This window comes from Aspergillus chevalieri, chromosome 2 (genome assembly GCF_016861735.1).
Source record: "Aspergillus chevalieri M1 DNA, chromosome 2, nearly complete sequence".
Lineage (NCBI taxonomy): Eukaryota > Fungi > Ascomycota > Eurotiomycetes > Eurotiales > Aspergillaceae > Aspergillus > Aspergillus chevalieri.
The window spans coordinates 2,528,280-2,556,160 of record NC_057363.1 but is presented as its reverse complement, the minus strand read 5'-3'; the positions used below and the strand labels follow the sequence as shown (position 1 = coordinate 2,556,160).

Here is a 27,881-nt window from a genome sequence, read left to right as displayed (position 1 = left end):
CAGGCTCTATAGGAGTGCTGCCTCGGAGATTCCTGCTCCAGCCATTAGGGTAAACCGGAATTATCCAAATTAAGTGGACCGGGACCCAGGAACCGGTGGCGTCGCATTAGACACACTTCAAAGGGCAGCGGGTGTTACCATCAAAAAATGGTATACTTTTTTTTCACTAAATAATGCCAGCATAAATTTGATAATCGGCTTTTAATGGTGATACATTCCTAAGGCATAAACAAGGTATGCGTGAAGTGGCTTCAAACTGCAGTACGGAGTAGACCAAAGTGGCCACCGCCTCGGGCCACAATCCGTCTCACATATTTTGTCTGAGCATTCGGCAGAACAGCTTCCCAAGTTCCAAGTTCTATGCCACCAATGGCAGGATCGCCCTCTGCTGAAAATGAAGGTTCTCGGTTCACCTTTGTCCTTGACGGGCATCACGCTGGGACACGGAACCATGCCATGCGTGCCCACTGGACTGAGCGTCAGAAAGCCAGGCAGGAGAAAAGACGACAACAGACTACCCGGAGAGTGCTCCCAATTCTTGCGGCAAAGGATGGACCTGTGAGCTCAACGCCACCTGGATCGCAAGATACAGATGCAGTCCCTGCCACTGTGCAAGAAAGTCCAACAACGGAACAAGCCGCCAGCATAGACACACCAGGGGTCTCTGCTCAGCTTCTTACCGGACTCAATCATGCATTAGCGGCTACACGATTAGATCCCTTTGACGTGTTTCCAATTAGACTTACAAGTCAACACCATAAGCTAATCCATCACTGTACTGTCTATCAACCAGCAAGTCGCAAGAGAACCGAGTCTAACTTATAATCTGGAACAGGGTTGAGCACACATGCTACTATGATGTTTGAAAATATGCCAGCATCCAATTTTAATCCCATGAGGGACGTCTGGTTTCCCCTCGATCTCTCGAATCCTGCATCGTTCAACGCTATCATGGCACATTCTGCAGCACATTTGGCTCATTACTACGGCGGAATGACCCCGACTCGGGGAACAAATTCCTCCGAAGCCTTGAAATTCAAGGCAGGCGCCATTCAAATTCTGAACCACTGGCTCAGTGATCCCGAAAAGGCCTTAAGCAATGATGCATTCGCAGCTGTTGTCCGGCTCTTGACGTTTGAAGTAAGTCCATTATTTTTGTTTGTTTTTTTGCTCCCAATTGGGTTGCATTACAATACCAATAACAGTGTCGCGAATAGAGGTACTGGGGCACAGAAGAAGAATGGAAAATTCATCGGAATGGCCTCCAGGGGATGATTCATGCCAGAGGGGGCCTCCATCAATTACATAGCGACTGGAGACTAGAGCTGGTCGTTGGTCTGTAAGTCTATCGGCAATCAGGTCCACTGTCTACTGCAAAAAATAGAAGAGAATAGAAGGCTAATATCCTAGTGTTTCCTTCATGTCCAAACCGTCATGGTTTGAGTCTACGAATGATCTTTCTGAAATTTCAGAACATAGCATTAGAAGGAGCATACTAGGGAGCTCCATTGACCTGCACAAAATGCGCTGTCTATGGCTGATATCATTCATCCAGGATATGCGCAATCTGATGGGCATGTCATCACAATTGTACATGGGAGGACTGTCTGTCTATCCCTCGCTATACGATGCAGTCCTTTTTATTCGGAATGACTTTCTGATTGAGGGTGAAGCATACAAAACCGAATGCCACGAATCTGACTATGACAGACTAACATGTCTGTTCGCTATTACTATCATGGTGCAGGAATCCATCTCTTTGGCCTACGCTGCTCAGAGCAATGAACTGGCAACTCTGGACATGTCGCTCCAGACATATCGACATGTCTGGGAGGGCTCAATTCATTCATTGAGATCATTTATTCGCAATCACTTTTTGAATTCTTATCCAAACGGTGAGCTGAAGATTGACTATGTCATGCAAATGACGGACATTGTCAGTCACCTCAGTCTGGAGGCACATCAAGGAATTGAGAAATGTCTCCTTAATATGCTGTGTCGAACATGGGACGGGAGACTGCCTTTTTTTGTGGATGACGGAGGGACTCCAGATTCACTGCTGTCCACTGTGCATGGATACTGATTTCTTAATATTTGCCTAAGAAGAGAGAGAATCAAAAGATTGTGGCAAATCTTTTTTTTTTTAAAAAAATGCTTCGCCTCAATACAGGAGATATAATGAATCAGTCATCCTCTAAGCTAGCCAGCACACTGGCAGATGGGGCGAAGAACGTTGTCCCCGTCAACGGCCTGGAGAAATCGAGTATACGATCATGCAACCCAGGAGGATTCCCCACAAACATGCGCTGCATCATCCGTTCAATGACCCATAATCGTGCCGTATATCCGATGAAGTATGTTCCAAACTCGCCCGACCCCGGAGACCCGAATGGCATATTATCTCGAAGGATTTCGTGCTCGCCGCTTTCATCTTCGATAGTGGTCAGCGTCTTGTGCGATTGCTGTCCCGAATCAGCGTCATCCAACTCAATATTATCCGCTTTTGTTCGTCCGATGATCGCCTCTTGTTGCTCTGTTTTGAGAGATTTCCACGCCGTCAGGTCATGGACGTATTTCTGTACAACAACGTAGCTGCCTCCGACACCAGATGCATCTTCCTGGTTGACTAGGACCGCTTCAGGAACAGCAGGACCAACAGGATTTGCCGTGCCATCAACGAATCCCAGTAAATCACGAATGTCAAAGTAGCGAAAGCCCACTGTCTCGTCAACAACCGAGACCGCGTCGCCCAAGCGGTCCATCAACTGCCGCTCGAACTCGAAACACAAATCCCGGCGTTCCCCACGAATATGAAACAGGATATCTCCTGGTGTCGAGATGGCTGTGTGGACCTTACCCTTGACCTCCTGGAAAGGACGCAGCTCCGCCGGTCGCGGAAGGCCAGTCAATTTATCCCAGATGTTGCTCCCAATGCCAACGGTACATGTGAAGAACGAATTGAGGTCGCGGATCGTGATGTTCTTGGTGAGGTCTTCGATACCGGCGATGGTCGAGCGGACGGTTTTTATGGCATCTGGGTTGTCGTTTACGGACAGAACGAGGAAGGTTGCGAATTGCGTGAGCGGCGCGTCTACCCTCTGCGGTTGGATGTTGGGGCGGTCACCCATTGTTGCGTTGTTCGCTGGTGCACTGGTAGAAAATGGACGATGTGGAATACGATGAGGATGATAATCTCGATGACACTGCTGATATGACAAAAGCAATCGTGAGGGCTTGACAATTGTAGTGTTTAACGCTGCTTGTGCTCGTCCTGGTGCCAACGGTCTGGTGAGACGATGGAGTTGACACTGGAAACCCGGTAAGAAATCACTGCAAACCGTATTACCAATTCGATTCATATTCATTCTTACATCCGAATCCCATGCTGAGATTGTCTCTCGCGCTAGTTATGTGGTGATTCGTCTGCTCGCCGTGCATGACATCGTTGCAGCACACTATGCCATGTGACCATGACCACTGGTTCGACGAATGAGTATCCGTTTGTTAGTTATTCCCCAGCGAGAGAAGTGGCGAAATCATGCTAGAGCTCTCCTTGGAGAGACAGCTGAGGAGGTGGCAATCGATGTACGGTCTTTTGGGCGGCACGCTCATTGGTCGAATAGCATTTCCGGATTGGGCAATGCTGAGGTGTGTCGATGTCATGTATTTTCGGACTTTTGTATGGCAGTGGCTCATTGCGAACGTCGTACTGGGGAGTTCATGATGCCATGCGACATGTGGAGTCTTAGAGAGCAGTGGTACTAGCATTCATACCGCAATACTACAAGAGTACAACTACGTGAAGTACACCTCGACAATACCAGGTAAATATACAATCATTCAACTTTGGACAGGTCACAAATGTGCATATATCATTCAGTCAAATAATTACAGTAAAAGGCAACAAATAACAATAATCACATCAATCCTCCATAAGTCTGCCCTTGCTCCTCCAATTCCTCGTCCCGGTGATAGTAGTCCCGGAGCTTGTCCATCTCGCTTTCCTTTTGATGCTGAGGCTTTTGGTCCTGCTCTTTTGACTGATCACCACTGTGGTTGTCCTTATTGTGATGGTGGTGATGCTCGAAGAATCTCTCCACGAATCCTTCCTTGTGCTGGGGTTGTGTTTCTGGAAGAATGAGCTTGGGAACGGAGTCAATGGTCACCTGCCTTGCTTACCCTGAGGCATGTTGATTGATATATGGGTACTGTTTGGAGACTCAATATGCGTGTTCCAAGGAGTGTTTGCAGGTTAGTTTAGGAGCATGACAGCGACAAGAGAATATTTATATACAGAACCTAGATCAAGCTCAATCGTTATGCTTCAAGGCCAAAGCAATGAACCATAGTAGTACATAGATCTTCCCCGCAGACTGACATCACCACCTTACAGGATACGGAGTACGTGACTATTCATCCCGCCTGGGTGAAATACATATATTGGACAATTACCATTTCCTAATCGAGCCACCGATCATGGTGGGTCGAGATCTACAAGTCAAGCTTTTTTGAATCTTGGTACTATGGTAAATTGATGAAAAGATAAAGCGATTTTATTATCATACACAGTCACTAAGCACTTATTTGAAGAGATCCTTGTGGTCTGCCTTGAGAAGGTCCGCACACTTTTCACCAATCATGTAGATCGAGTTCTGAATCCGGCAATCTGGAATTACAGGGACAACAGAGGCGTCCGCAATGCGAAGGTTCTTGATGCCGTGTACCTTCAACTTGGGATCAACGACACCCTGCTCGATGTTTTTCGACAGCCGGGCAGTACCGCAAGGGTGGAATGCAGTCTGGCACCGGTCCAAGACCGCGCGCTTCATTTCCTCGTCCGAGTCGAGCGGCATTTCCCAGGGGTATTCGTCAACGACCAGGTCCTTGAAGCCGTCACCCTTGGTCAGGACGTCGTAGCTGAATCGAATCCCTTCACGCATGGCGATGATGTCGAGGTCATTGGCGAAGAAGTTGAGGTTGATGTTTGGCTGGACTAGAGGATCGGCACTGTTCAAAGTCACTTCTCCAGGCTCAGAGATCGGACGGACCAGGTCCACAACGACGGTGAGGTAGTTGCCCTGCTTGGGGACAGGGTAGTGCCACTGGAAGGCACTGCCAAACATGCAAACAAAATCAAGTTCGAAATGGGGCTGTCCGTATGGCGAGAATGGGTCCTTGCCGCCGTTGGCAGCCTTGGCCTTGCGGTACTCCTCGTCCTTCTCGAGATAGTCATCAATTCGCGGGAAGCCGACGAGCTCCAGGAGTCCAGAGGCAGCAGGGCCCGTGCGGTTTTTCTTGTAGGCCTGAATTGTGGCATCGTTCTGAGGGCCTTTGCGCAGCAGGTGGTCATCCATGCCATAGCCATCTTTAACACGAAGCACGAAGGGCACACCGGGGTGGTCAATGAGATGCTGACCAACGTGGCGCGAGTCAATGACCGTGTCAATGCCATGCTTTGCCAGCTCGCGAGAGGGACCAACGCCACTCAGCATGAGCAGTTTCGGGGTCTCAAAGACACCTTGGGACAGGATGACCTCACGGCTGGCATAGAATTTGAGCTCGTTGCCCGAAGGGTCGGTGACAGTCACACCCTTGCAGACGCGGTCTGCCTCGTCGATAATCAGCTTCTTCGAGTGAACCTGAGGAAGGATGGTGATATTAGGTTTGTCCTGCACGAAGAGGAAACTTCCAGACCGCACGCCCTTGTAGATACTGTCGCAGCAGTGGGTGAGACCGATCATTTCACCGTCGTAGATGTTTTCGGTAAGAGGGTGGCCACGGGAGGTCCAAGCCTTGGTGACAGCGTCACGGAAGGGCTCCATCTCGTCAAGAAGCTCAGCATGGGAGATGTGAATAGGGCCGCCTGCTCCAATCTTGGACAAGTCGGTCTCGTAAAGACCACGGTCGTCATGGTAGGTTGCGCTTCTCCGGAGGTAGGGGACAAGGGGATCCCAGGTCCATTCCTTGCCGCCATATTCCTCCCACATATCGAAGGTCGGCTTGCAGCCGGGGACCCAGGTAAAATAATTCAGGGACGAACTGCCACCGAGCGCTTTGCCACGGGTGTTGGGCTTTTCGATCCGCTCGTAATCATCGCGCTTGACCATTGTAGTTTTGTACGCCCAATCGTGCTTGCTGTTTCGAAGGTCCATGGCGGAAGAAGGCGTAGTAATTTCCTCGACTTCCAGAGGATTTCCAACGCCCGCTTCTACGATAAGGACGGTAACATTGGGGTTCTCTGCCAGACGACCGGCGACGGTGTTACCTGCCGTACCGCCGCCGACGACCACAAAATCGTAGTAAGAGCCGTTCTTAACCATGATGGGAGATAGAATTGAGCTGAAGAAGTCTGAAAAATTGGATAGTAAATTGGATAGTGGTGATGGGGGACCGAGTAGGAGAAAGCAGTGCTTTATATCTCGTCCCTGAAGCCTGATACAAGGACATGCCGCACCGCAGTCCCCGGTCTTTCCTCTCTAACCCCTCATCATGAGGGGCTATATGATGCCCGCCACGTATATACTGATGGTGGGGTGGATTGATGAGCATCCAGAATAGCTGAATTCGATTGGAGCAAACATAGACCTACAGTGGAGTTTCTGGACTCGATAGAGGTGATTCCTTTTGAGATACGGGCAACCTCAGACGAGCCACAGCTACCGCCGTTTGCGATAAAGGCCGGTGACGTTGTCGACTCTTGTAGTGTGATCTAGCCATGGTCTCCTGTATAGATCCTAGCATATCGCCGTTTTGGGAAATACTAACTAACCAATCATAAATTCCCCGAGTACGGTCCGATTCGGCATCGAAATGACATCCTATACCCTAATGGACCCACATGCCGTCAGTCGCGATCGAGATGTACGCATCGGCGATGTGCGGGGAAGGTATGTACATAACTATGCAAGGTCAACGAATTGCCCAAGGTGCTGATGTGGTCAGTCATGTTCAAAGCGTATTCGTCTCGGTAATCTATGAGCTATTATTCGCTATGTTGCGTTGGAGGTTATATGGAGATCAGTCCTACCGAGGGGTTGCTTTGCATATATAAGCCACTGGCGTCTTCTATTCCATTGATGTTGGTTAGACAACCTAAGTCTGTTCGCAAAAAGATTACCGGTAATCCACCAGAAGCAGTCAGAAATGTCTTACTACACTCTGGCCGAAGGTAGGAGCTATCAAGTTCCCAAAGAAATGAAAGATAACTGACGACGTTAAGGCTGTCCCTATGCCCGAAACGATACGAGCGTTCAAGTTCGGAATAGATCAGGTGGTGGATTAGTCTTGCTTCAAGACACCCAGTTGGTTGAAACTCTGGCTCATTTCTCTCGTGAAAGGATTCCGGAGAGGTAGGTCTCACGGCCTCTTGATGAGAAGACTGATTTCTGATGATATTCAGAGTGGTTCACGCTAAAGCGGCTGGGTATGGCCACTATGGTACAGTCGATTTGCTTCTGCTTTGTCAAGTTAACCTGTCCCAGAGCATACGGTGTGTTTGAATGCACTGATGATTGCACCGATATCACGTCGGCTAGCTTCCTCAACACGGTTGGCAAGAAGACCGATGTCTTGTTGCGTGTTTCTACAGTTGGGCCTGAGAGCGGTTCTGCAGACACCGTCCGTGATGTCCATGGTTGGGCGATGAAGCTTTATACGGATCAGGGAAACCAGGATTGGGTGTTCAACAACACGGTGCGTTTTACTCCAGTATATTCACCCTGCCGTAGAGCTGTCACTGATTCTCACAGCCCACATTCTTTGTCCGAGACCCGATCAAGTTTCCATCCATGAATCGTTCTCATAAGAGACATCCGAGAACTCACAGGCCTGATCCGAATATGGTAAGCCGCTTAAATCGCAAGTACCTGATGATATACTGACAACTGGCAGTTTTGGGAGTACGTAGTAACGTAAGTCACATGCGAGTGGCCACCACATGCGAGTGGCCACCCCACCAATTTTTACTCCACCTTTTACAACTCCCTATCTTCAACCACCCACCATGCCACCAATACGATCTGAATCGCTTCGAAAATCGGCTGAACAAGAAGGCAGGGTCGAACTTGCTATACAAGCCCTTAAAAAACGCGAAATTCGTACTATCACGGAAGCAGCGCGTCAATTCGATGTACCCCGTACCACGCTCCGCAACCGCGTCAGTGGCCGTGGTTATCGCACAGCTACACGCGCTAACAGCCATAAATTGACCCAGAACGAAGAGGATTCGCTTAAGCAGTGGATATTGAGCCTTGATGCACGCGGTGCAGCACCCCGGCATGATATGGTGCGTGAAATGGCCAATATTCTCCTCTCTAAGCGCGGAGATACTCAACCACAGTTGGTCGGCGTCAATTGGGTCTACCACTTTGTGAAACGCTCCCCTGAGCTTTCAACCCGATTTTCAAGGCGATACGACTATCAGCGAGCATTGAATGAAGACCCAAAGGCTATACAACAATGGTTTGACACATTATGGGAGGTAAAAACGGAATATGGAATCTCGGATGATGATATCTACAATTTTGACGAGACTGGATTCGCAATGGGACTTACCAGCACCTCTCGGGTGGTCACAAGAGCTGAATATTATGGAAAACGCAAGCTTCTACAACCTGGCAATCGAGAATGGGTAACAGCCATTGAATGTATTAGCCGTAACGACGCTCTTCCACCAGTTATCATCTTCAAAGGGAAAGTCTTCATTCAAGGCTGGTTCTCTACGGCTCCGCCAGAGTGGCGATTCCATATGAGCCCAAATGGGTGGACTACCGATCAAATTAGCCTCGATTGGCTGCAAAACCACTTCGTTCCGCATATACAAAAGCGCCAAGGTGGTGCCTGGAAGCTCTTGGTTATGGATGGGCATGGAAGCCATTTAACAGCTCAATTTGATGCTATCTGCAAAGAAAACAAGATTATCCCGTTGTGTATGCCTTCGCATTCATCTCATCTTCTACAGCCTCTCGATATTGGCTGTTTTTCCACAATCAAGAAGGCATATGGGCAGTATATCCAATCAAAGCTTCGATCTGGTATACACTCAATTGATAAGCATGATTTCTTACATGCTTATATCCAGGCACGTCTTACAGCCTATAAAACCGATACAATATCGAACAGCTGGGTTGCTGCAGGGATTATTCCATATAATCCAGAGCAGGTGCTCAAAAATATCACCATACAGCTTCGAACACCAACCCCCCCTCTAGCCGTGGCAGTGAGGGCTATGTGCCTCATACTCCACAGAGGCCCATTGATATTCATCGCCAAACATCTTCGATCAATACCCTACTACGGCAAAGATCAAAAACACCCCCAGAAGCACTTTTGGACCAAATACAGCAAATGAGCAAGGGCTTCGAGAAGATGGCTCATCGTACTGCTTTCCTTATCCATGAAAACCAGCGTTTACAGGCCGAAGTCGATCACCAGCATAAAAAACGAGCCCGATCTAGAAAGCAGATACCATACAATCAAGGCTTAAATGCTGGCCAGGTGCAGCAGCAAATATTCGAGGAATTAAATGCTCAAGAAGCCGATACTGCTGCCGAGGCATCGGCCTCGGCAAGCAATGAATCGGCCAATCAGCGGCCGCCACAGCGCTGTGGAATCTGCAAAAATATAGGACATAGAAGGAATCGATGCCCTGAGGTACAGGATACATAGAAAAATGAATTTTGATTGGTTGTGGTTGAATTATATATATATGTGTTTGGGGGGTCGGTGGGCCGTGGCCACTCGCATGTGGTGGCCACTCGCATGTGACTTACGTTATCGGTTCCCTCGATAGACCTGCACTAACAGCCTATTATTCAGCTTTCACACGGGTAATCCTGAAGGTATTCATCAACTCATGCACCTGTTCAGTGACAGGGGAACCCCTGCGTCGCTCCGGCATATGAATGCCTATAGTGGGCATACATACAAGTTTATTAAAGAGGTAGCATTCTCCAAGCAATATTTTTTGTGGTAGTTTGCTCACGTCTTCTTCAGGATGGCTCGTTCAAGTACATCAAGGTTCATATCAAAACCCAGCAGGGTATCAAGAACTTCACCTGCGAGGAAGCTAAGAAGATGGCCGGAGAGAATCCGGATTTTCTCCTGCAAGACTTGTTTGATGCAATCGAAAGCGGGAATTATCCTGTTTGGAATGTCTATGTTCAAGTCATGGATCCCAAGGATGCTGAAAATTACAAGTGGAATATCTTTGATATGACCAAAGTCTGGCCTCACCAGGACTATCCACTCCGACAGATTGGCAGACTGACCATGAACCGCAATGTCAGTATTTGAATCCTGCACAAGGCTTGGCTTGGTGCATTCGCTAATTCATCATAGCCCCAAAATTACTTCACAGATATCGAACAGGCCGCGTTCTCGCCGTCGAACATGGTCCCAGGTTTTGCACCTTCTGCCGATCCAAGTGAGCCAAGATGATCTAGAGATCAGTCAACCGGAAAGCTGACGATCACCTAAAACTAGTGCTCCAAGCTCGCATGTTCGCTTATCCAGACGCTGCCCGCTACCGACTTGGTACAAACTATCAGATGCTTCCCACCAACGCGCCCCATGCTCCGGTATACTGCCCCTTCCAGCGAGATGGGTTTATGAACTTCTCATCCAACTACGGCGATGACCCCAACTATGTTGGCTCATCGCTCCGACCTACAAAGTTTGCTACGAGCTCGGCGACCCAAACAAAGCCCGTTGCTAGTACTATAACCGAACATGAGAAGTGGGTCGGGGAAGTTTGCAGCTTTACCAGCACCATTGATGATGCGGATTTTGAGCAAGCTGCTGGGTTGTGGAAGGTCCTTGGCCGGGACCCAGGTCATCAGGATAGATTTATCAAAAACGCGGCTTCGACGGTTGAGGGTGTGGGAAGCAAAGAACTCCGTTCTAAGGTTTACGGTATGTCAAAGTCGGTACTTTTGACAATAAGATATGCTAACTGGATGCAGCCTTATTCGGACGCGTCGATCCGAAACTGGGTGCTCGTCTTGAAGCTGTGACTGAAGCAAATATCAAGAGCTCATGAAGTAGCTACTTATAAGTGGATAGCATTACTCGCGAGTTGAGTGTAAAATGAAATATCGAATTTTGTGCCGTGCCCATCTTCATTCATAGATGATTCTAGAGTACAGCAAATTTTTGCAATCAAAGAATCTTTTTAGTTATCGTGTGGTGTCAACTAGGGCACCTTGCCTCCCCCAACGCCAACGCTGATGTAAGCACATTCGCCTTCGCCCTTGGGGAAGAAATTCCCCAACCTCATCCACAACGTCTTTCGTGCAAGTCTCACATACGAGGTATATTTCCAGATGGCGCGTGGAAGACCAAAAAGACACATTGCCCCATGCCGCTTTTGTAATAAGCAATTCAAGCGGCTGGAGCATTTGCAGAGGCATGAGCGTACACGTCCGTACTTTTTACCCCAATCCATAGAGGAAGGGGAGAAGATTTACTAATTTGCCTACCAAAGATACCCAAGAGAAACCATTTGTTTGCCAATGTGGCCGGTCATTTTCCCGGCAGTAAGCAGAGATCCGATTTCTCCCCCAATTGGTTCGCAGACTCAGTGGAAGATACGTAGGGACCTTCTCAGCCGCCATGAACGACTTTCTCATGCGTCCACAAGCGTAACGGAGGTTGCTCCCCGTCAGCCTTCGTTAACCCCGACTAATCCTCATAGCCAAGATGGAACCGATCTGGTGGCGGATCCGCCGCCCCAAGCTTTGGAGGACAATAGTATCATGGACAATACCGGCTTGGCTCCGGATACGGGCAGTTCAGCACAACCAAACCCTGCATTACCCGTGACTCCCGTAATGTTTGGCTCTTGCACTCGGGATCTCTCCAATCTGGGCTCTATGCAACTGAACGGTGACGGAGTGAATGAACTTGACTTGCTTGATGAGAATAGCTCCCTGGCGTTCCATGACTTCATCCCTTCTCAATTCTTGGATACAGACAGTTCATTATCTGAACTTCTTCATCAGACCTTTTTGCCGGCTCATCTGAACTTTATGGAACCGGAATTCCCGACCGCGCTCGCCGAATCGCAAGCCCAACCACACTCTCCGACGATACACCCGGGCCAGGATTTGAACTCAGCCGCGTCGCCTCCTCCCAAAATCCCGTCTATTGATGATCAACCGAACAACAGTCACTCCGACTTGGCAGATGACACAACCGACAAACCATGGACAGTATCTACCTCAGCCTACCAGGTAATTTCCAACAAGTTGCTTCATAGCAAGTCCATTTTATCTACCTTGACAGAGTTCTCGCTTCCTTCCAGGTATACCCTTGAGCGCTATCTCGAAGGCTACTTCGGTGGATTCCATCATCATTTGCCTTTTCTTCATTTACCAAGCTTTGACCCGGGAAAAGTCGAATTAGAGCTCCTTCTTGCGCTGGCCGCTCTCGGTGCGTTGTATCGCTTCGAAAAAGCAAGGGCCTATCAAATGTACGGGGTCTGCCGGTTCCTGATTGACGAACGCATGAAAATGCACCGTCAACAAACAATTGCACAGGTGACCGCGCTCGCAGCAGCTGAAACAGTAAGGTCCGCGGCGCATTCACCTTATTGTACTCGCACCCCTCAACATGCCATTGCGAGTGTTGCGGTATCAGAAGGCTCGTATCCTACTCTGCAACAGGTACAAGCCATGATCATCCTCATGGCTATGACAGCATGGTGCGAAGAGCCGCTTGTACGGGAAAGTCTTGCCATGAGCAGTCATGTTGCGGTCTTCGCACGGTGCCTGGGAATACACGAGGATGACACCATTATTGGTCAGGAGATGGAGTGGTCAGCTTGGGTCGCTCATGAAGAGCTGCGGCGTACTCTACTGGCGGCCTACATCTTTTTCAATCTCCAGAGCATCACATTCAACATCCCGCCCATGATATTAAGTCAAGAAGTCGCGATTTGCCTACCATCATGTGAAGCGGAATGGAATGCCCCTTCATCAGCTACCTGGCAACGGCACCGCGCACAGTCCCGCCTGCGCGAGCGTTCTTTCTCCACCACCCTTGACCAGCTCCTTATGGGGCAAAGTATTTCCGACAAAGGAGCTGTATCAGGATTTTCGAACTACGCCCTTATTCATGGGATTGTGCAGAAGATCTTCCTTGATCGTCAAGCAGCAGGCTATCATGTGCAAGAGCTTTCTCGGACATCATGGTCTATGTCACTCAAATCAACAGAAAAAGCCTTACGGGCCTGGCAACTTTCCTGGGAAGCGACGACGGAATCAACACTCAATCCTTCTTCTCCAAAAGGCCCCTTAGGGTTCAGTGCAACGGCCTTGCTTCGCCTGGCACACATTCGACTCAACGCCAACCTGGGAGCGTGCCGTGATCTCACATCCGGTGACCCCGAGCGCATTCGGCAAGCGTGGACCAACGCACAATTATGCCCCCTTGTTCGCTCACTTTCCTTGGACCGAGCCATATTACAGTGTATCCATGCCCTGAGTATCCCTATCCGCATCGGTATACCATACGTAACACGTACGCAGACCCTTCACTGGAGTACCGAACACTCGATCTGCTACCTAGAGTGTGCCTTCCTTCTTACAAGATGGATGCAGGAAGCAGCAGAGGCTGTCCGGGTCGGCGGCATGGCGGCCCTACGCGATGATGAACAGAAGCTACTTGCTATGATGCGCAATCTCGTGGGAGAAATCAATCTGAAAGTGGCTGATTCCAATGAGAATCCGGCTATTCAGATACGCCGACTTGCAGCTGCTATGGCCCGGCTGTGGGCAGATATCACCAGTGGAATACATGTATTCCATTTCGAACATCGGGTTGGCATGTCTTTATCGGCCATTGCTGATCTCCTAGAATCTGAACTGTCTCCTTCCTAAACGTTTTGTCTCATGGTAATGAATTGCAGTTCAAGCTAGAGTGTATACATTAGCGAGATTAGAATTATGCTGTTTCTCTCGTACTTGCCATGATGTAAAACTAAACACATCCAAAGAGGAATAGACCAATGGGTGGGCCGTAGCAGCGAGGATGTTTTCGATCTTGCCCATTCCGCGAAACCGCACACGGTGAGAACACTTGTAGGTATAGGTGTTGAAGATCAAGAGCGAGGTGACGCTGCCGATCACGATGATCAGGAACACACAGTTTCTGGATCAAGGAAGGTGATGTTCATGGAGATATCCGGAACCATCGACTTATTTCAATTGCTAGATCGTTTGTATAAAGTTGTGGCAGAGCTTGTCTCGAACAAGAAGAGCAGTAGCATCCATGACTGCGTCCCCGGCAATCAGAATCTCCACATGGAAAATTGTCATTAGGACTGGGATGGCAAATCCCGTGACTAAGGTTCTAAACTCGTGGTCTTTCCTACTCTGGCAATTGCCCCCAGCCCTATATTTGTCATCTTTCGGGGTAAAAAAAAAAAACATCTACGACATTGGGGAACTTTTTTATGCTACTAATGCTTGATGATATCATCCCCGTTGGGGAAGGAATTTTGACAAATGTGATTTTTTCTCTATAAATACCCCCATAGACCGTTCTTCCCTGATGTGTCTTGCCGCTAAAGATTCTCTATTATATTTTTCATTCCAAACCATATTCTTCTTTCGCATCCTTTCACATCGCCCATCATGAGCACCCAAACTGTCCTCAGATTGACTGCCCGGGACACTTGGGAGAAGCTTGCCGAGTACCAAGAATCCGTTCCATCTGCTAGCAAACATGAAGTTTTGATCAAAATCCGGAGTGTTGCCTTGAACTACCGAGATGTCGCTATCTCTACTGGAAAGTATCCGTTTCCAGTCAAAGACCAAGTCGTCCCTGCCTCTGATGCAGCTGGCGACGTGGTTGGCGTTGGCGAGGGCGTTTCAGGTTTCTCACAAGGCGACAAGGTCGTCATTGCATTTGACCTGGCGACGCTGTATGGTCCCATAAAATCGTGGGCTACTGGTCTAGGTGGACCTATTGACGGTGTCTTGAGAGAGTATATCTCAGTCCCTGTCAATGCTGTTGTGAAAATACCGGAGACATCTACCCTCAGCTATGCGCAGTGGGCCAGTATGGTTTGCACTGGTGCTACTGCTTGGAACTCCCTGTATGGAGTTAATCCCCTCAAGCCGGGCCAGACCGTTCTCTTTCAAGGTATGCTCTGAGATATTTATTTCCCCCTGCTCTTGGAAAACGCGTTAACATTTTTTGTCTAGGAACGGGCGGTGTATCTATCACGGGTCTTGTATTGGCGAAAGCCGCTGGTGCACGCACCATCATTACATCCTCGTCCGATGAGAAGCTCAAATATGTCAAGGAAAAGTACGGAGTCGACCACACGATCAACTATAAGAAAACACCCGACTGGGCCGCCGAAGCACAGAGAATCACCGGCGGTGAAGGCGTCGACTTCATCCTGGAGAATGGAGGCTCTGGAACCATCAAGCAATCTATCGAAGCTATTGCTTACGGTGGTGTGATCTCCGTTATCGGTTTCCTCTCTTCGGCGCCGCAGGAGGAGATGCCAGATGTTGCGATTCTGGCGCTGGGCAAGGGTGCTATTGTTCGTGGAATTATGGTCAGTTCGAAGCAGCAACTTGAGGAGGCAGTGCGTTTTGTCGGCGTTCACGATCTCCCAGTGCCTGTTGAGAAGTCTTTTAATTTCGGACGTGACTCGGTTGTGGAGGCTTTCAACCATCTCACGGGAGGTCAGCATATCGGTAAGGTGTGCATTGAGCTCTAGGGTTGAGTCTCGCGGGGGAGGACATGGAGAACTTGCATTCTCGTGAATGTTGAACAAGGTGACTAAGGGATCAAGCATGCCATGACTCAAACTGCAGTGCCGTCGTGTGATAGGCCTCGCGACCAAAACAAATATAGAGAGTTCAAGAGCAAGTCTCGTATATATCTTTTGAATAAATGGCACGACTCCTCCTATTGTCTCGCGGCTATGTCCCCCTTTTCAGCCGGGAAGAATACTAGCACGAGGCTTGTCCATGTATCCATCTTTAGCTATGGCCCACTTCTTACGCGCGAAAAAGCTCGGATTCAAATAAATGGAGAGTTCGGTTCCTTCTTTTCGTGGTGCAAGACCAACTCTGTAGATCTCAATTAGCCCTGATCATGATATCCCAAACTTCGTTATAACGCATACTCGGAGATGAAATTCGTTGGCTTAGTTCTGGCGGAAAAAGCTCTACAATCCATGTCAGTATATCTAAACAGAAGAGCAAAATCTAACTTACTTCAAAACGGATGCAATCCGCAGCTAAGCTACAGTGGCGGAGTAATTGGGTAGCAATCAAAGAATCTGGCCGTGGGATCTCTTGACACATGACATATGGCTTGCTAGAGAGATTTTGGCGCAGTTCATCCACTCCATGGGTAGCGGGGAAAGGAAAGGGGTGCTGTCAGCTCATATAGGATAAGGCAGGATTCTGGCTCTGCTTCTGGTCGTGATTTCGTCCATTCGTCCGTATTTGTGGTTAAAGACGTCCAAAGATCGCGACATGTAGAAAGGAAATCTGCCGGGCATGTTATGGACTCACTGAGACAGAGGTGTTTCCCCCAGGCATCGAAATTTTTCTGTCCGTTGAATCGACATCGTGCGTATATTTTAATCCGGGGTGCTGGAAATGCCGTTGCATCGATTGACAACATGCGCGGCGTGAGACTTTCAGAATTGGTATGAAGGTGATCGCGGATTTGAAGCCATGAAATCTGAAAAGCCGGGGATGCAAAGAAGTCTTGAATAGATGCACAGGCTATGAATAGTCTATCCACAAGCTCCAAAGCTTCAGGGATATTGAGACAATATGGAAGCCGCCAGTAAAACTTGCCGCTAGCCACTGATTGCTTCAGATCGAAGCCAGTGAACGTGGATGATGGACCACATCGGGTACAGTCACCTTGAGGATTATGTTAGGTTCTGAAGCCTGTAACGTCTTTGAAACGGCCCTCCAAATATCTGGTAATACATGCAGTGTCAGGTCCGAGGGCTTGCTCTTGGTGACCTTTTGTAAGGCATCGATTAAAGGCAGTGATTGTGCGAGTGATGCCGTCCGAGTCATCTTTGCATTTGCTGGTATAACATCATTGACAAGTCTCACAATAGGCTTTCCTTTTTGCTTTCGCTCTTTCCAGCAGAGGCTCAACTCAAACGGGGTCAAGTCTTTGGTCATGGCGGAAAGATATTGTGGTCGATAAACTCCAGAGTCAGAAACCAGTGGACCACGACCCAGATGTGGACCGAGAACTTTCGTGAAAAATACCAAATAATTCTCTATTCCTTCAGTGTTGTAAGAGTCTGCATGGACGAGAGCATTCTCGAGATATGGCGCTAGAAGCTGGCTCCATTGCGGATCCTTCGATGAAATGGAGGAATCAGGATCTGTGAGCTAATTATGATGGTTTAGTATGGATGTATGATGGTTTAGTAGGATGTTCAACAGTATCATAGAGAAACTAACTAATTGAATAAAACTGTCGGTATTTTTCATTTTGAAAAAGGCTCTGGTCAGCAGTGTCGCAGTTTGTCTGAGTCTTGAATAACAAGCCTTGACTCCGTATTTATTTCTAGGGACGCTGCCTCCCGCTTGCTTCATCAAATTTTGAAGGATTGCGATCCCTGTATTTCTATCAATGGTCAATAAAAATGACGCATTCTATAAGAGTGGGAAAGAGCCGCATTCTGAGGGTCTTGACTTTTATGCAATAATTTTGGGCTGATTATATGCTTAGGTACTTGTACAAATTGTGCTCATAGTTGAAGTGGTATCCCTCTTAATCTCGCCTTTGAACCCAGAATTTGCAAAATCCTACCCTCATTCAAGGGCAGATTCTATCTCTCAAGCCCCGGCTCCCAATGGGCTTGCGCAGCACTGTCCCAGCATGTGATATCCTTGCTTTGTATCAAACCTCAGTGTTGCCTTTGCGATATGTGCAATTGCTTGCATTGCACACACCTGGAAGCGCGATGAGCTCTTGACCCAGCATGGTGCACCAGGACGTTACGGTTATAGTAGTTTCTATGGACGATGGAATTGGTAGCTTGATCAAATCCTGTACTTTCCCTGGCTGATTTGTACCATATATGCATTTTCCGTATCCGAAGTCCATGCAATTTGTGATGAGCTGTATGTCTTTAGAACGAGAGAACCCTTCTGACTCCATCCCATTATTACATGTCATGCCTCTGTGATAAAGCAACCCTTTGTCCACCTGAACCGGTGTGCACGCCAGGGGGTTGATTTGCTAGGCCGAAACTTGTTAAAAGCGGGGGAGAACCGGAGCACTGCCAAGGAATTAGCAATGCGAATGGTGTTGTGGAGTCCTTCTGCCTTTTCTGTCTTCTTTCTATTGTTCAAATGATGAAAATGGACAATCCGGCCATCGGATAGTATTCCGTAAACAAGATTGTGTTTACTAGGACGTCTTGTGCTCTCTCACAGCACTGGCAATACGAGTCAGGTACCTCAGAGCTTTCCTTTCTTGTCTCGCTCAATGCCTATTATATACTGTGAGGCATGAGTATCTTTCTAACACAAATGACCTGAGCAATAACTCACATTGGCGTACATGTCTGCCAGAGACACTACTTGTCTGCTGCGCTTCTAGGCTTGTGGGGCGATGGTTGCTGCCACAGCTGTGGGTACCCTTTTTAATTTTCTCTTGAGGAAGGCAACATTAGCTGGACTCGAGGCATTATTGCTCACCCATATATTCCAGGGACTAGGCCATATAGTTGCCGAATTCTCCTCGTCTCTTGGCTTCCACCACACACAGATTGCTCCCGATGCTCTCGGGGTCTTTGTAAGAGCACATGACCCACTTTTCTTATACCATATAGTTATTTCTGAACGTCATCTCTAGATCTGTTTCATATTGTAGGTCTAGGTCTCACGATCCAGCTATAGATACGAAATCTATCTGGCCAAGTATTGTCATCATAATGGCCTTCAGGCGTGTCCTGGAAAAGCTCTCGTTTTGAAAAGCCCTTTTGCATGACTTACACCCAGCCCTAAGTTACATAACTGTATTTGAATAAAGTGTCTTAGCAATGGAGGAAACCTTAATATGATGGATCAATACAACGACTAGAATCAGGACAAATATCATTGGTTGAAAATGGTTTACAGGAAAGAAAGTTGATAAGAAGCGTAGCCCTCAGAATCGATATAATAGCAAGGCAATGCATCCAATTCACTCTCTGGTGGTCTGCAATTTTTCTCTTCTCAGCATATATTCGGGAAAAAAAATGCATCACAATTCTTTGCAAAATTGATAGTTAAAATTAAAGAAACCAAAAAAAGGATGTGAAAATCGCAACGCCTTCGCCGTGCCAATCGGATATACCGCTTCTGAACACCAAGCCCATTCGAACAAAAACAAGAAAAAAAAAAATGGACGTAGCCCGTTACAGTCATTCATTTGCTCTCAGGTGGAAAACGCGAGACATAAGGGGAGAAAAGACGTCTAAAAATCAGCAATATCGATAATCATGCAATTAATCAACTCGAGGTCACGTAGCAACCACAAGAGGTGTAGAAGATGTAATTCGTCATGCTCCTTCACTGCCGAATTCCTCCGTCCATTCCGCGTTTCTCTTAAGGTCTTCATAACTGATTGTCGGTCTGGAGCTGCGAACAGATTTGACAAAGTCTTTGAGCACAAGTGGGGGTTCGAGGAGTTGGTCCGCTTCGACATTGACCCAGGACATCTCCATTGCACCTTGGTCTCCAGGTGAGCATGGTGTGAGCTTCTCTGCGCCATCGAGGATGACCTGTAGTTGGTTAGCCCTGATTCGTATTTATGCACGAAGAAGCCACGAACCTTCTTGTAGTGTGTTGCAGTTTGGATCTTGCGAATAGGCTGCATTAAAGCATCCTGCACAGCGATACTGATATCGCTACCGGAATAGCCCTCACTCATCTCAGCCAGCGTCCTATAATCTGCCTGCGTCATTTCGCACGGCGTTGAGCCCACGGCTAACGCGAACATCTTCATCCGTGCATTGATATCGGGAAGACTGATGTGGACTCTTCTTTGGAATCTGCGACGAATAGCTGCATCGAGCTGCCACGGGATATTGGTTGCACCCAGAATCAAGACACCCTTGGAGTCTTTACCCACGCCATCCATCTGGACCAGCAATTCGGTCTTGATACGGCGGGAAGCCTCTGATTCTCCCTCACCACGGGGCCCGCAAAGCGCATCGACTTCGTCAATGAAAATGATAGCTGGTTTGTTCTCCCGAGCCATGTTAAAGAGCTGCTTCACAAGTCTGCAGAGGCGTCAGTTGCCGCAAATTTTCTCCAACTAGAACCAAGCAGTCGAGGACTAACCGTTCACTTTCACCCATCCACTTTGATACCAGGTCACTGCTGCTGACACTGAAAAAGGTACTGTTTGCTTCTGTCGCGACAGCTTTGGCAAGGTACGACTTTCCGGTACCTGGAGGTCCGTAAAGCAGGATACCCTTCCATGGCTGTCGCTTTCCAGTAAACAGATGCGGGAACTTGATGGGCAAGATGACAGCCTCCTTCAGAGCCTCCTTTGCGCTTTCGAGACCCGCAACATCCTCCCACTGCACGTTGGGCTTGTCCGTCAAGATGGCACCGGCCAGCGCTGACCGTAACTTCTTGGAATCGGCATCTTCGTTATCGTCATCTTTTTCCCTACACAAAGAAAGCGACAAGTTAGCACAATTCAGAATCCGAAGGAGAAACGACACAAGCGACAAAACATACCCGCCCTTTCCACTTCCTTGCGCCACTTTCCCATTCGCGCCCACAGCACTCGGTTTTTGTTTTCCATCCGATTGAGCCAGGTGATTCTTGAGTTTCTCTGCACGATCCATATACTCGCCGGTCTTTGCGCGGATCATCTCCTTGGACTTTGGGTTTTTCTCCCATTTCAAGGCGAGCATGAACAGCTCCAGTGCGGAGTAGTAGGTTTGATAAGCTTTCTCGTACTCGCCCTCATTGTCGCTCTCGATGGCCTTCTTGACAGTGTCAATTGCCCGCCCAAGGAAGTCGGTATTGCTCATGATGGATATATGATTTGGATATCGCGTTCGTCTCGATGTTCAGGTACGAGGAGGAAGGAGAGGTGGAGAGAGGCGAGAGGCAAGGGTAGGTAGGAGATCGATCAAATCGTGCCCGCTTTGCCGCTTGGAGGTGCGTAATGTGAGACAGATAACCAGACTGGAGTCTTCAAAAGCGAACAAAGGGCGTCTCGAAGAAGATAATAATTTGAAGAGCAAAAGCGAACAGGAAGTGTGAGATTTTTGCGGGGTCCGGATTGAATGAAAGATGAAGTGTTTACACCGTCCGGCGGTTCTGCCGCCCATTTGGTGTTCTCCCCGCCAACGGGCCTCCTCGACTCCGACATCATCCATTCCTCCTCCACGATCCTATCTTAACTCGCGCATAACCCCCGATTCGATACAGACGCCATGGCCGAAGTGCAAAAACAGCTCCAGGGCCTCTCGGAGGAATTCCAGAAGCTGCAAACTGGTATGTGCAACTGCGCTGCCCCTCCATCTCCATGACACACAGCGTCAGATCACTGCAATCGCACAAGATCTCGAAACGTCGCTAATAAAACTATTTCAGACCTCGAAGGATTTGTCGATGCCCGTCAGAAGCTCGAGTCGCAGCAACAGGAGAACCAGGGTGTCCAGGATGAATTCGCCTCGCTAGACGAAGAATCCAACATCTACAAGCTCGTCGGGCCGGTTTTGTTGAAGCAGGATAAAACCGAGGCTGTCATGGCCGTCAATGGCCGTCTGGAGTTTATCGAGAAGGAAATGTATGCGTCAAAAACCGTCTCAAAGCTTATAGCTTCAACAACCACTGACGACATACCAGCAAACGTATCGAAACGCAAATCCAGGAAACCGAAGAGAAGGCCGATAAAAAACGGACAGAGGTACATACTTGAGCTGGAATATTTCTCTCACGAGTATACACGCTTACACGATTACCCAGATTATCCAATTCCAAACCAACATCCAGCAACAAGCCGCTGCCGCGTCCGCTTCTGCATGAACACCCGAATCGATAACGCAATCTCAAAAAGCTTCATAAACAGATACCCCAGAACACTTTATGGTAGAGGAGGGAAGGAGCGCGCTGTTCTAGGAGTAGCATAGGGACCCTTTCCCTCTGCGAAGGCCAGCAGAGTCGTCCAGTTGTAAAAGACACGGGCGAGCATCGTCCTCAGACGATGGTGGACTTGCAAAGCTGGGCCATTGGAACTGGGATTTTCGGAACGCTTGCCTTAGCAGGTCACCTGTATTTTATCTCAAAAATATTTCAGTAATGAAAGCACTAGGATCAAAACAAATTTGAGGTCATTGTTGCATTATCAAATATCAAATGGAGAATTTCAACAACTCGCCATTATCTCTACTTATAGTTATGTTCCATTGCCAGTCGTGTTACTGAGGGACGTGTTCAAACAACAGCAGCATCAAACCTGACGATAACAGCAAGAAGCCAACTCTGTGTCCGGATTGGTGCTAGTTAACTAATAAGTGCTGAAATAGATCCTTTCCCCTGTTGGACTCAACTATTCACAGAACATTTTCTGATAAATGGATAGACACATTCCTCAATAGAAAAATATATGGCCCCTCGTCATGCTCACAAGTGCAATCAGACAAATTTTTACCTTCATAATCCCTTAGGGCAGGATCTGCAGCCGCCACCGTTAGCAGCGTGCGACTAGAGACTTGCTTGTTGGGACACGGCTCAGACTTGTCTATGCAAATTCGGACTATTCCTAAATGGTCAGTTCGTGATGCTATTATCAGAGGCGAAGTACGGGTGACTTCATAGAAGTCATCAAAAGTCCAAGCCCACCTCCAAGACTTTGCACGCGGCATCTGCATTGCCTTTTGCGATAATCCATCGTAGGTTGTTCCGTGGCGGGAGGTGCAAACTCCTTGGCGAGGTGTGGATAGATTTAATGGTTGAGGAGGGCGTGAAAGGACCGGCAGGTTTTGGAATATGCGCTGAGGTCTGAGGCGCGTAGATTCTGATAGATATGGTGCAGAATCTCGAGGGGTAGAAAGGAGTTCCAAAGTTGCTGTTATTCGTATCGATGAGGGATGCCTAGGGGTTGTGTAGTTGTCTCAGCAAGTGATAGAAAACAGGCCGTACTTATACTTCCTCTATCGGACTGATATAATTGATATACGCACCATGAGCCAGCAGTGCTGCCGCAACACCAACATTCTCCTTACTGCTTCATAAAGCGGTGTATAGTCTGATTTATTCAACGGATTGACACGTGTCTTGGGGTTCACAAGTAGAGCATCAACAGCAGCAGCATGTCCTTCCTGACAGGCCATGAAAAGGCGGCCCTGTAGTTCGAGTCCGAGGCGTTAGGATCCATGCCCTCGTCCACCAAGACGCGAGCAACCTCTGCATTCCCATTCGTAGCGGCCAAAAGCAGTGGTATCCATCCCGAATATTGTGCTTGATGGCAGATAGTGTGAAATCCGATGACGTTGCAGCTCGTGTTCTAGCAAGAGCTTGAGAACCTCTACTGAGCCATTGCGTGCTGCTTCGGAGATTGCGCAAGCATCCCAAAAAGCATAACTTTTGTCGTTAAATTCTGCTCCAGCTTGGAGGGCTTTGTATGCGGTTGAAAGGTGTCCAGTGCAGGCTGCATATATCAAGGCTGAGCCTTTGGAGTTATCAACGTTCTGCTCATAAAGGTATGGGTCTGTAGTGGTATGAACGCCATGGCTGACTTGCGATAAGGAGCTGATGTCTGCTTCTGTTTTCAGATGGGATGCAATCAGAAAGAGCAGTTCGTTTGGGAGGTTTTGTAGAGCCATTTATTTCAGCTGCGAGAGAATAAGAGGACGCCTGGTTAATATGGCAGGTATAATGATGATAACGGTGATAGTAAGAGAGGGAAAAGACAAACAGAGTCAGCACGTGACTGCAATACTGTAGTAGAGTAAGACGCATTCCGGTATCGGCATAGATGCTCTCCACCGCGGGAAAGATAAATCTCGACGAAGCCCTAACCAACAGTTAAGAGAAACTATGTGACTCGACTCCAGACCATTTAACCGAAATTTTCCGTTAATCAAGACATCAATGACTGCGAAACTGAAATCCGAGTTGATGATATCTGTCTTGGCACTTTCCGCCATGGCTCTTGGCTCTCCAGCACGTGGTGGGAGAAACCATCCTCAATTCGCTTCATCGCAAATGGCTGTGTATAGATGGTAATTTCCAGTTCCTGATGGATTGTGTCTAGACAGGAAATTCTACTATTTTCAACTCCTTGGCGGTGCTTAAAGCAATGATAAAAAGGCGACGGGACTCCCGGGAATACTCCTGACTGAGCAGTTCATCTATCGCGCCAACCAGATCAATCGATCACTATGAGATTTTTCTTGATCTCAGGTATTGCGCTTTTTGCGCCAGCTACTGTTCTAGCGCAGACCTTCCAGCGCTTGGGTGGCTGTCCTACATTAGGGTGTGTCTTCCCTCCGGACCAGGCGGACTTCCTGGCGGGACAATACTTTGATATTCGACTGGAGGTGCACTCACCTGTCAATGGTTCGGAGGCTCGGAAGGGCGAGCCGGATCCTGACTTCAAGTTCACCATTGCCAAGAAGGGTGAAGAGTCCCAGGCAGCGACGGAATACTTTGATGTTGAGGAGCCTGAACTGGAACGATGGGAATTTTCGTGGTATGAGGGTGAGTTTGTCTTGATGCTAAATAATTGAGATGTTCTGGCACTAATCCCTTATAGATCTCTTTGCAGAAGACGCAGGAAAAGCCTCCCTGGTCAACGTCACCTCCAAGGCATACCGCAGGATTGCCCTCAACGAGCCAGGCGAATACGAAGCAACCCTAACCTACTACGGAGACCAAACTACAACGACCACCTGGACCGTCCGCGACCTTCCCACCAAGCGACGCACAAAGAACGTTATCCTCTTCATCGGCGACGGCATGACAACCAACATGATCACCGCAGCTCGTCTGATTGCCCACCGCAGCATCAACGGCAAGTACATGACCAAGATGGCGATGGACAAGTTCCCCGTCCTGGGCCACCAGATGACCCATTCGATGGACTCGTTTATTACGGATAGCGCCAACTCTGCAACGGCGCTGTACAGCGGTCACAAGACCACCGTTAACGCATTGGGTGTGTATGTCGACTCTTCTGAGGATGCCACGGATGACCCCAAGTTCGAGAACATCGTTGAGATTTTCCGTCGTCGGTACCCGGATGCTGGTGTTGGTATTGTCTCCACGGCGTTTCTGGCGGATGCCACACCTGCTGGATTGAGTGCACACACGGCAGACCGGGGCGAGTATGAGCATGTCATAAACGCTTTCTACGAGGGCTTGACAAACTACGAGTGGACGAAATGGGGCGGTCCGGATGTCCTCTTCGGTGCTGGAGCCGAGAACTTCCTCGAAAGCCAGGATGCCTCGCGCGACTACTACAATCTATTCGCGGAGCAGGGATACAACGTCCTCTGGAACAACACTGCCCTGCACGCCGCCCCGAACGACACCAGAGCCCTTGGTGTCTTCCAAACCTCGAACCTGGCCACCTGGCTTGACCGCAATGTCTACCAAGCCAACTTGCTCAACCAGAGTAACTACCCCGACGGCTCCGGCCGTGATGCAGAGGACCTCCCAGGCCTGAAGGACATGACCCTAAAAGCCATCGACGTCCTGAACGCGCGCCACGAAAAAGACGGCTGGTTCCTCATGTCCGAAGCAGCGAGTATCGACAAGCAAATGCATTCCTTAGACTACGACCGCTCCCTAGGCGAACTCCTCGAACTCGACGACACCGTCCGCGCAACGATCGAAAAACTAGACGCTCTCGGCGAGCTCGAAGACACTCTAATTCTCGTAACCGCAGATCACGGCCACGGCTTCGACGTCACCGGCTCCGTCGACACAGAGTACCTCAACGCACAGACAGATGACCGTTCCAAGCGCCGCGCAGTCGGGTACTACGAGAACTCAGGCCTCTCGCAGTACACCATGAGCAGCGGTGGAACCAGCCTCCGCTATTCCGAAGGCGTGCATTTCCCAAGTCGCTGGGACCCGCGGTATTCCCTACACGCCGGCGTGGTTGCTTTCCCGGACCATCGTGAGAATTACCAGGTGCATGCAGACGGCCCGCGCAGTCCTGCAAATGGCCCCGTGGCTAATTACAAGGATGCTGTGACTGGGTTCCTAGTGAACGGGACGTTGCCGTTGGATACTGACGAGGGCGTGCACTCGTTGACGGATGTGCCTGTCTTTGCGCAGGGGCCGTGTCAGGAGTTATTTGGGGGGGTGTATAACTCGGTTGATATTTTCTTCTATATGGCTGAGTGTCTTGGGTTGGCGAGTAAGGGTCCGAAAGGAGGGCGTTAAGTTCCGTTAATTCGTGGTGCATGTGTGGCTCTAGGGGTTTCTGGCCCTGGGCTTCATGTGCCATGGACACATAATCATTTCAACTCTTTTGTCAAATTTTAATTAGGGGTTTTATTTAGATATTTCTTTCCGGTGTATACATATAACTGAGAAAATTCAATATCCTGGTATACAACATTTCAATGTCTCCACACCCATCAGAAAGTTATATATGAACCAGTGCCGTATCACACCTACACCCATTATCCACCACTCCACAGCACCACCATACGAAACAAGCAGCCCGACAAACTCACCTCTTTAATTCCCATTCCCATACTTATAACACTCCAAATACCTCTCCCCCCCCCCCCCCCCCCTCCTACAAGGACTCTCATCCAACACCTTGCAACAAACATGGCTTGCATACATCGTACAAGCCTCGCTTGTCCCATTCGACAACGACCACAATCACATCCCCATCACTGAGCGTCTGCCTGGGCTTGAATGGCTAGTGCCCGCAGTAGTCGCTGCCGTAGCCGTACTCGGACTTAGTCCAGTCGCAGCCGCGGTTTTGGTAGATGCAGTCGTAGTCATCGTGGTTAAGGGCGGGAGAGGAGGGTGAAGCTGAGGGGTTGCTGAGGAGTTTGGCTGTTGTGGTGGCGGCGAAGGGGGAGAGGAAGGCAGTGGATTTGAGATGCATTTTGGCGGTGGTTTTCTTGTAGAAAGGATAGATCAGGCTTCGATATATTTTGAAGCCAGAAGAAAGAATGAGGTGCTTGTTCAACTACGGCGGGAACGGGCTATTTCCAATCTACAACTGTACTCCGTTGCCTGATCTGAATATCTCGATGATGTAAACTGCGTGGCCAGAATGGATAAGTGCCGAACTCGCTAGATCTCGGAACCTCGTGATCGACAGAGTTATTGAAGTCCGAATACAGCGAGCTACAGCTAATTCCGACCAAAACGATCTCAGCTGAATACCCAAGACCCTAATCACCGTCTTCACAGCTTCAGCTCCGTCTTTCTCCCGAAAACCTGAGTCATGCTTTTGCCGTTTCGGGATGAATTGGTCTATCCATCTCATCTTGCTCGCCAGATCGTTGTGATCTGCTCATTTGTATGGCCAGCACATTTTTCCCATATCCTATTGGGCCTTCCCGAGTGGTCGTAGATGGATAGGTACATTGATGGCATGATTATCATTGAACCAGCAGCAACCTCTTCAATAAGCATTGGCCAAAATCTCTTCATTGCAGTCAACCAACTAGGCATCGTCATTTGTATTCCCCTCTGACGAAGCCCTGAGATTTCTTTTTAAAATTATACGCGTCACTTGAAAACTTATCCGCCTCGTCATTCTCAAACAACTGCGCGCTGCAACAAGGCGGAATCCCATACCGATCCGTCGCTGTCGGGTCAGTTCCATGCTCGACCAACCGCTATCACGGCACCAATCTGCCAATCTCAGCAGCAATATTAAGCAGCCTT

At 48.7% G+C, this 27,881-nt stretch overlaps 11 protein-coding genes across 11 annotated transcripts; 5 read left to right on the top strand and 6 right to left on the bottom strand.

Annotated features, from left to right (window-relative positions):
* Nucleotides 1-369: 369 nt before the first annotated feature.
* On the top strand, nt 370-2,083 carry ACHE_20894A (uncharacterized protein; the record flags this gene model as incomplete). The annotated part of the gene is made up of 4 exons (XM_043285248.1): nt 370-775; nt 836-1,140; nt 1,218-1,339; nt 1,411-2,083. The coding sequence occupies 4 exons, from the start codon at nt 370-372 to the stop codon at nt 2,081-2,083; spliced, it is 1,506 nt and encodes a 501-aa protein (XP_043133959.1).
* A 100-nt stretch (nt 2,084-2,183) lies between these two features.
* Nucleotides 2,184-3,128, bottom strand: ACHE_20895S (Dyp-type peroxidase; the record flags this gene model as incomplete). Its single annotated transcript, XM_043285247.1, has 1 exon — nt 2,184-3,128. One exon carries the CDS (start codon nt 3,126-3,128, stop codon nt 2,184-2,186), a length of 945 nt encoding a protein of 314 aa, XP_043133958.1.
* Nucleotides 3,129-3,917: 789 nt separating this feature from the next.
* On the bottom strand, nt 3,918-4,189 carry ACHE_20893S (uncharacterized protein; the record flags this gene model as incomplete). The annotated part of the gene is made up of 2 exons (XM_043285246.1): nt 3,918-4,129; nt 4,180-4,189. 2 exons carry the CDS (start codon nt 4,187-4,189, stop codon nt 3,918-3,920), a joined length of 222 nt encoding a protein of 73 aa, XP_043133957.1.
* Nucleotides 4,190-4,580: 391 nt separating this feature from the next.
* Nucleotides 4,581-6,320, bottom strand: ACHE_20892S (GMC family oxidoreductase; the record flags this gene model as incomplete). Its single annotated transcript, XM_043285245.1, has 1 exon — nt 4,581-6,320. One exon carries the CDS (start codon nt 6,318-6,320, stop codon nt 4,581-4,583), a length of 1,740 nt encoding a protein of 579 aa, XP_043133956.1.
* Nucleotides 6,321-9,853: 3,533 nt separating this feature from the next.
* Nucleotides 9,854-11,038, top strand: ACHE_20891A (uncharacterized protein; the record flags this gene model as incomplete). The annotated part of the gene is made up of 5 exons (XM_043285244.1): nt 9,854-9,940; nt 9,994-10,281; nt 10,339-10,423; nt 10,483-10,911; nt 10,962-11,038. 5 exons carry the CDS (start codon nt 9,854-9,856, stop codon nt 11,036-11,038), a joined length of 966 nt encoding a protein of 321 aa, XP_043133955.1.
* Nucleotides 11,039-14,633: 3,595 nt separating this feature from the next.
* ACHE_20890A (zinc-dependent alcohol dehydrogenase family protein) lies at nt 14,634-15,733 on the top strand (the record flags this gene model as incomplete). Its single annotated transcript, XM_043285243.1, has 2 exons — nt 14,634-15,144; nt 15,207-15,733. The coding sequence occupies 2 exons, from the start codon at nt 14,634-14,636 to the stop codon at nt 15,731-15,733; spliced, it is 1,038 nt and encodes a 345-aa protein (XP_043133954.1).
* Nucleotides 15,734-19,549: 3,816 nt separating this feature from the next.
* On the bottom strand, nt 19,550-21,037 carry VPS4 (AAA family ATPase VPS4; the record flags this gene model as incomplete). The annotated part of the gene is made up of 4 exons (XM_043285242.1): nt 19,550-19,771; nt 19,822-20,272; nt 20,334-20,666; nt 20,739-21,037. The coding sequence occupies 4 exons, from the start codon at nt 21,035-21,037 to the stop codon at nt 19,550-19,552; spliced, it is 1,305 nt and encodes a 434-aa protein (XP_043133953.1).
* Nucleotides 21,038-21,445: 408 nt separating this feature from the next.
* On the top strand, nt 21,446-22,040 carry ACHE_20888A (tubulin-binding prefolding complex subunit YKE2; the record flags this gene model as incomplete). Its single annotated transcript, XM_043285240.1, has 4 exons — nt 21,446-21,506; nt 21,606-21,801; nt 21,861-21,921; nt 21,981-22,040. The coding sequence occupies 4 exons, from the start codon at nt 21,446-21,448 to the stop codon at nt 22,038-22,040; spliced, it is 378 nt and encodes a 125-aa protein (XP_043133952.1).
* A 715-nt stretch (nt 22,041-22,755) lies between these two features.
* On the bottom strand, nt 22,756-23,347 carry ACHE_20887S (uncharacterized protein; the record flags this gene model as incomplete). Its single annotated transcript, XM_043285239.1, has 3 exons — nt 22,756-22,770; nt 22,857-23,108; nt 23,198-23,347. 3 exons carry the CDS (start codon nt 23,345-23,347, stop codon nt 22,756-22,758), a joined length of 417 nt encoding a protein of 138 aa, XP_043133951.1.
* Nucleotides 23,348-24,397: 1,050 nt separating this feature from the next.
* On the top strand, nt 24,398-26,408 carry ACHE_20886A (alkaline phosphatase; the record flags this gene model as incomplete). The annotated part of the gene is made up of 2 exons (XM_043285238.1): nt 24,398-24,716; nt 24,772-26,408. The coding sequence occupies 2 exons, from the start codon at nt 24,398-24,400 to the stop codon at nt 26,406-26,408; spliced, it is 1,956 nt and encodes a 651-aa protein (XP_043133950.1).
* Nucleotides 26,409-26,898: 490 nt separating this feature from the next.
* On the bottom strand, nt 26,899-27,090 carry ACHE_20885S (uncharacterized protein; the record flags this gene model as incomplete). Its single annotated transcript, XM_043285237.1, has 1 exon — nt 26,899-27,090. One exon carries the CDS (start codon nt 27,088-27,090, stop codon nt 26,899-26,901), a length of 192 nt encoding a protein of 63 aa, XP_043133949.1.
* Between the last annotated feature and the right edge of the window lie 791 nt (nt 27,091-27,881).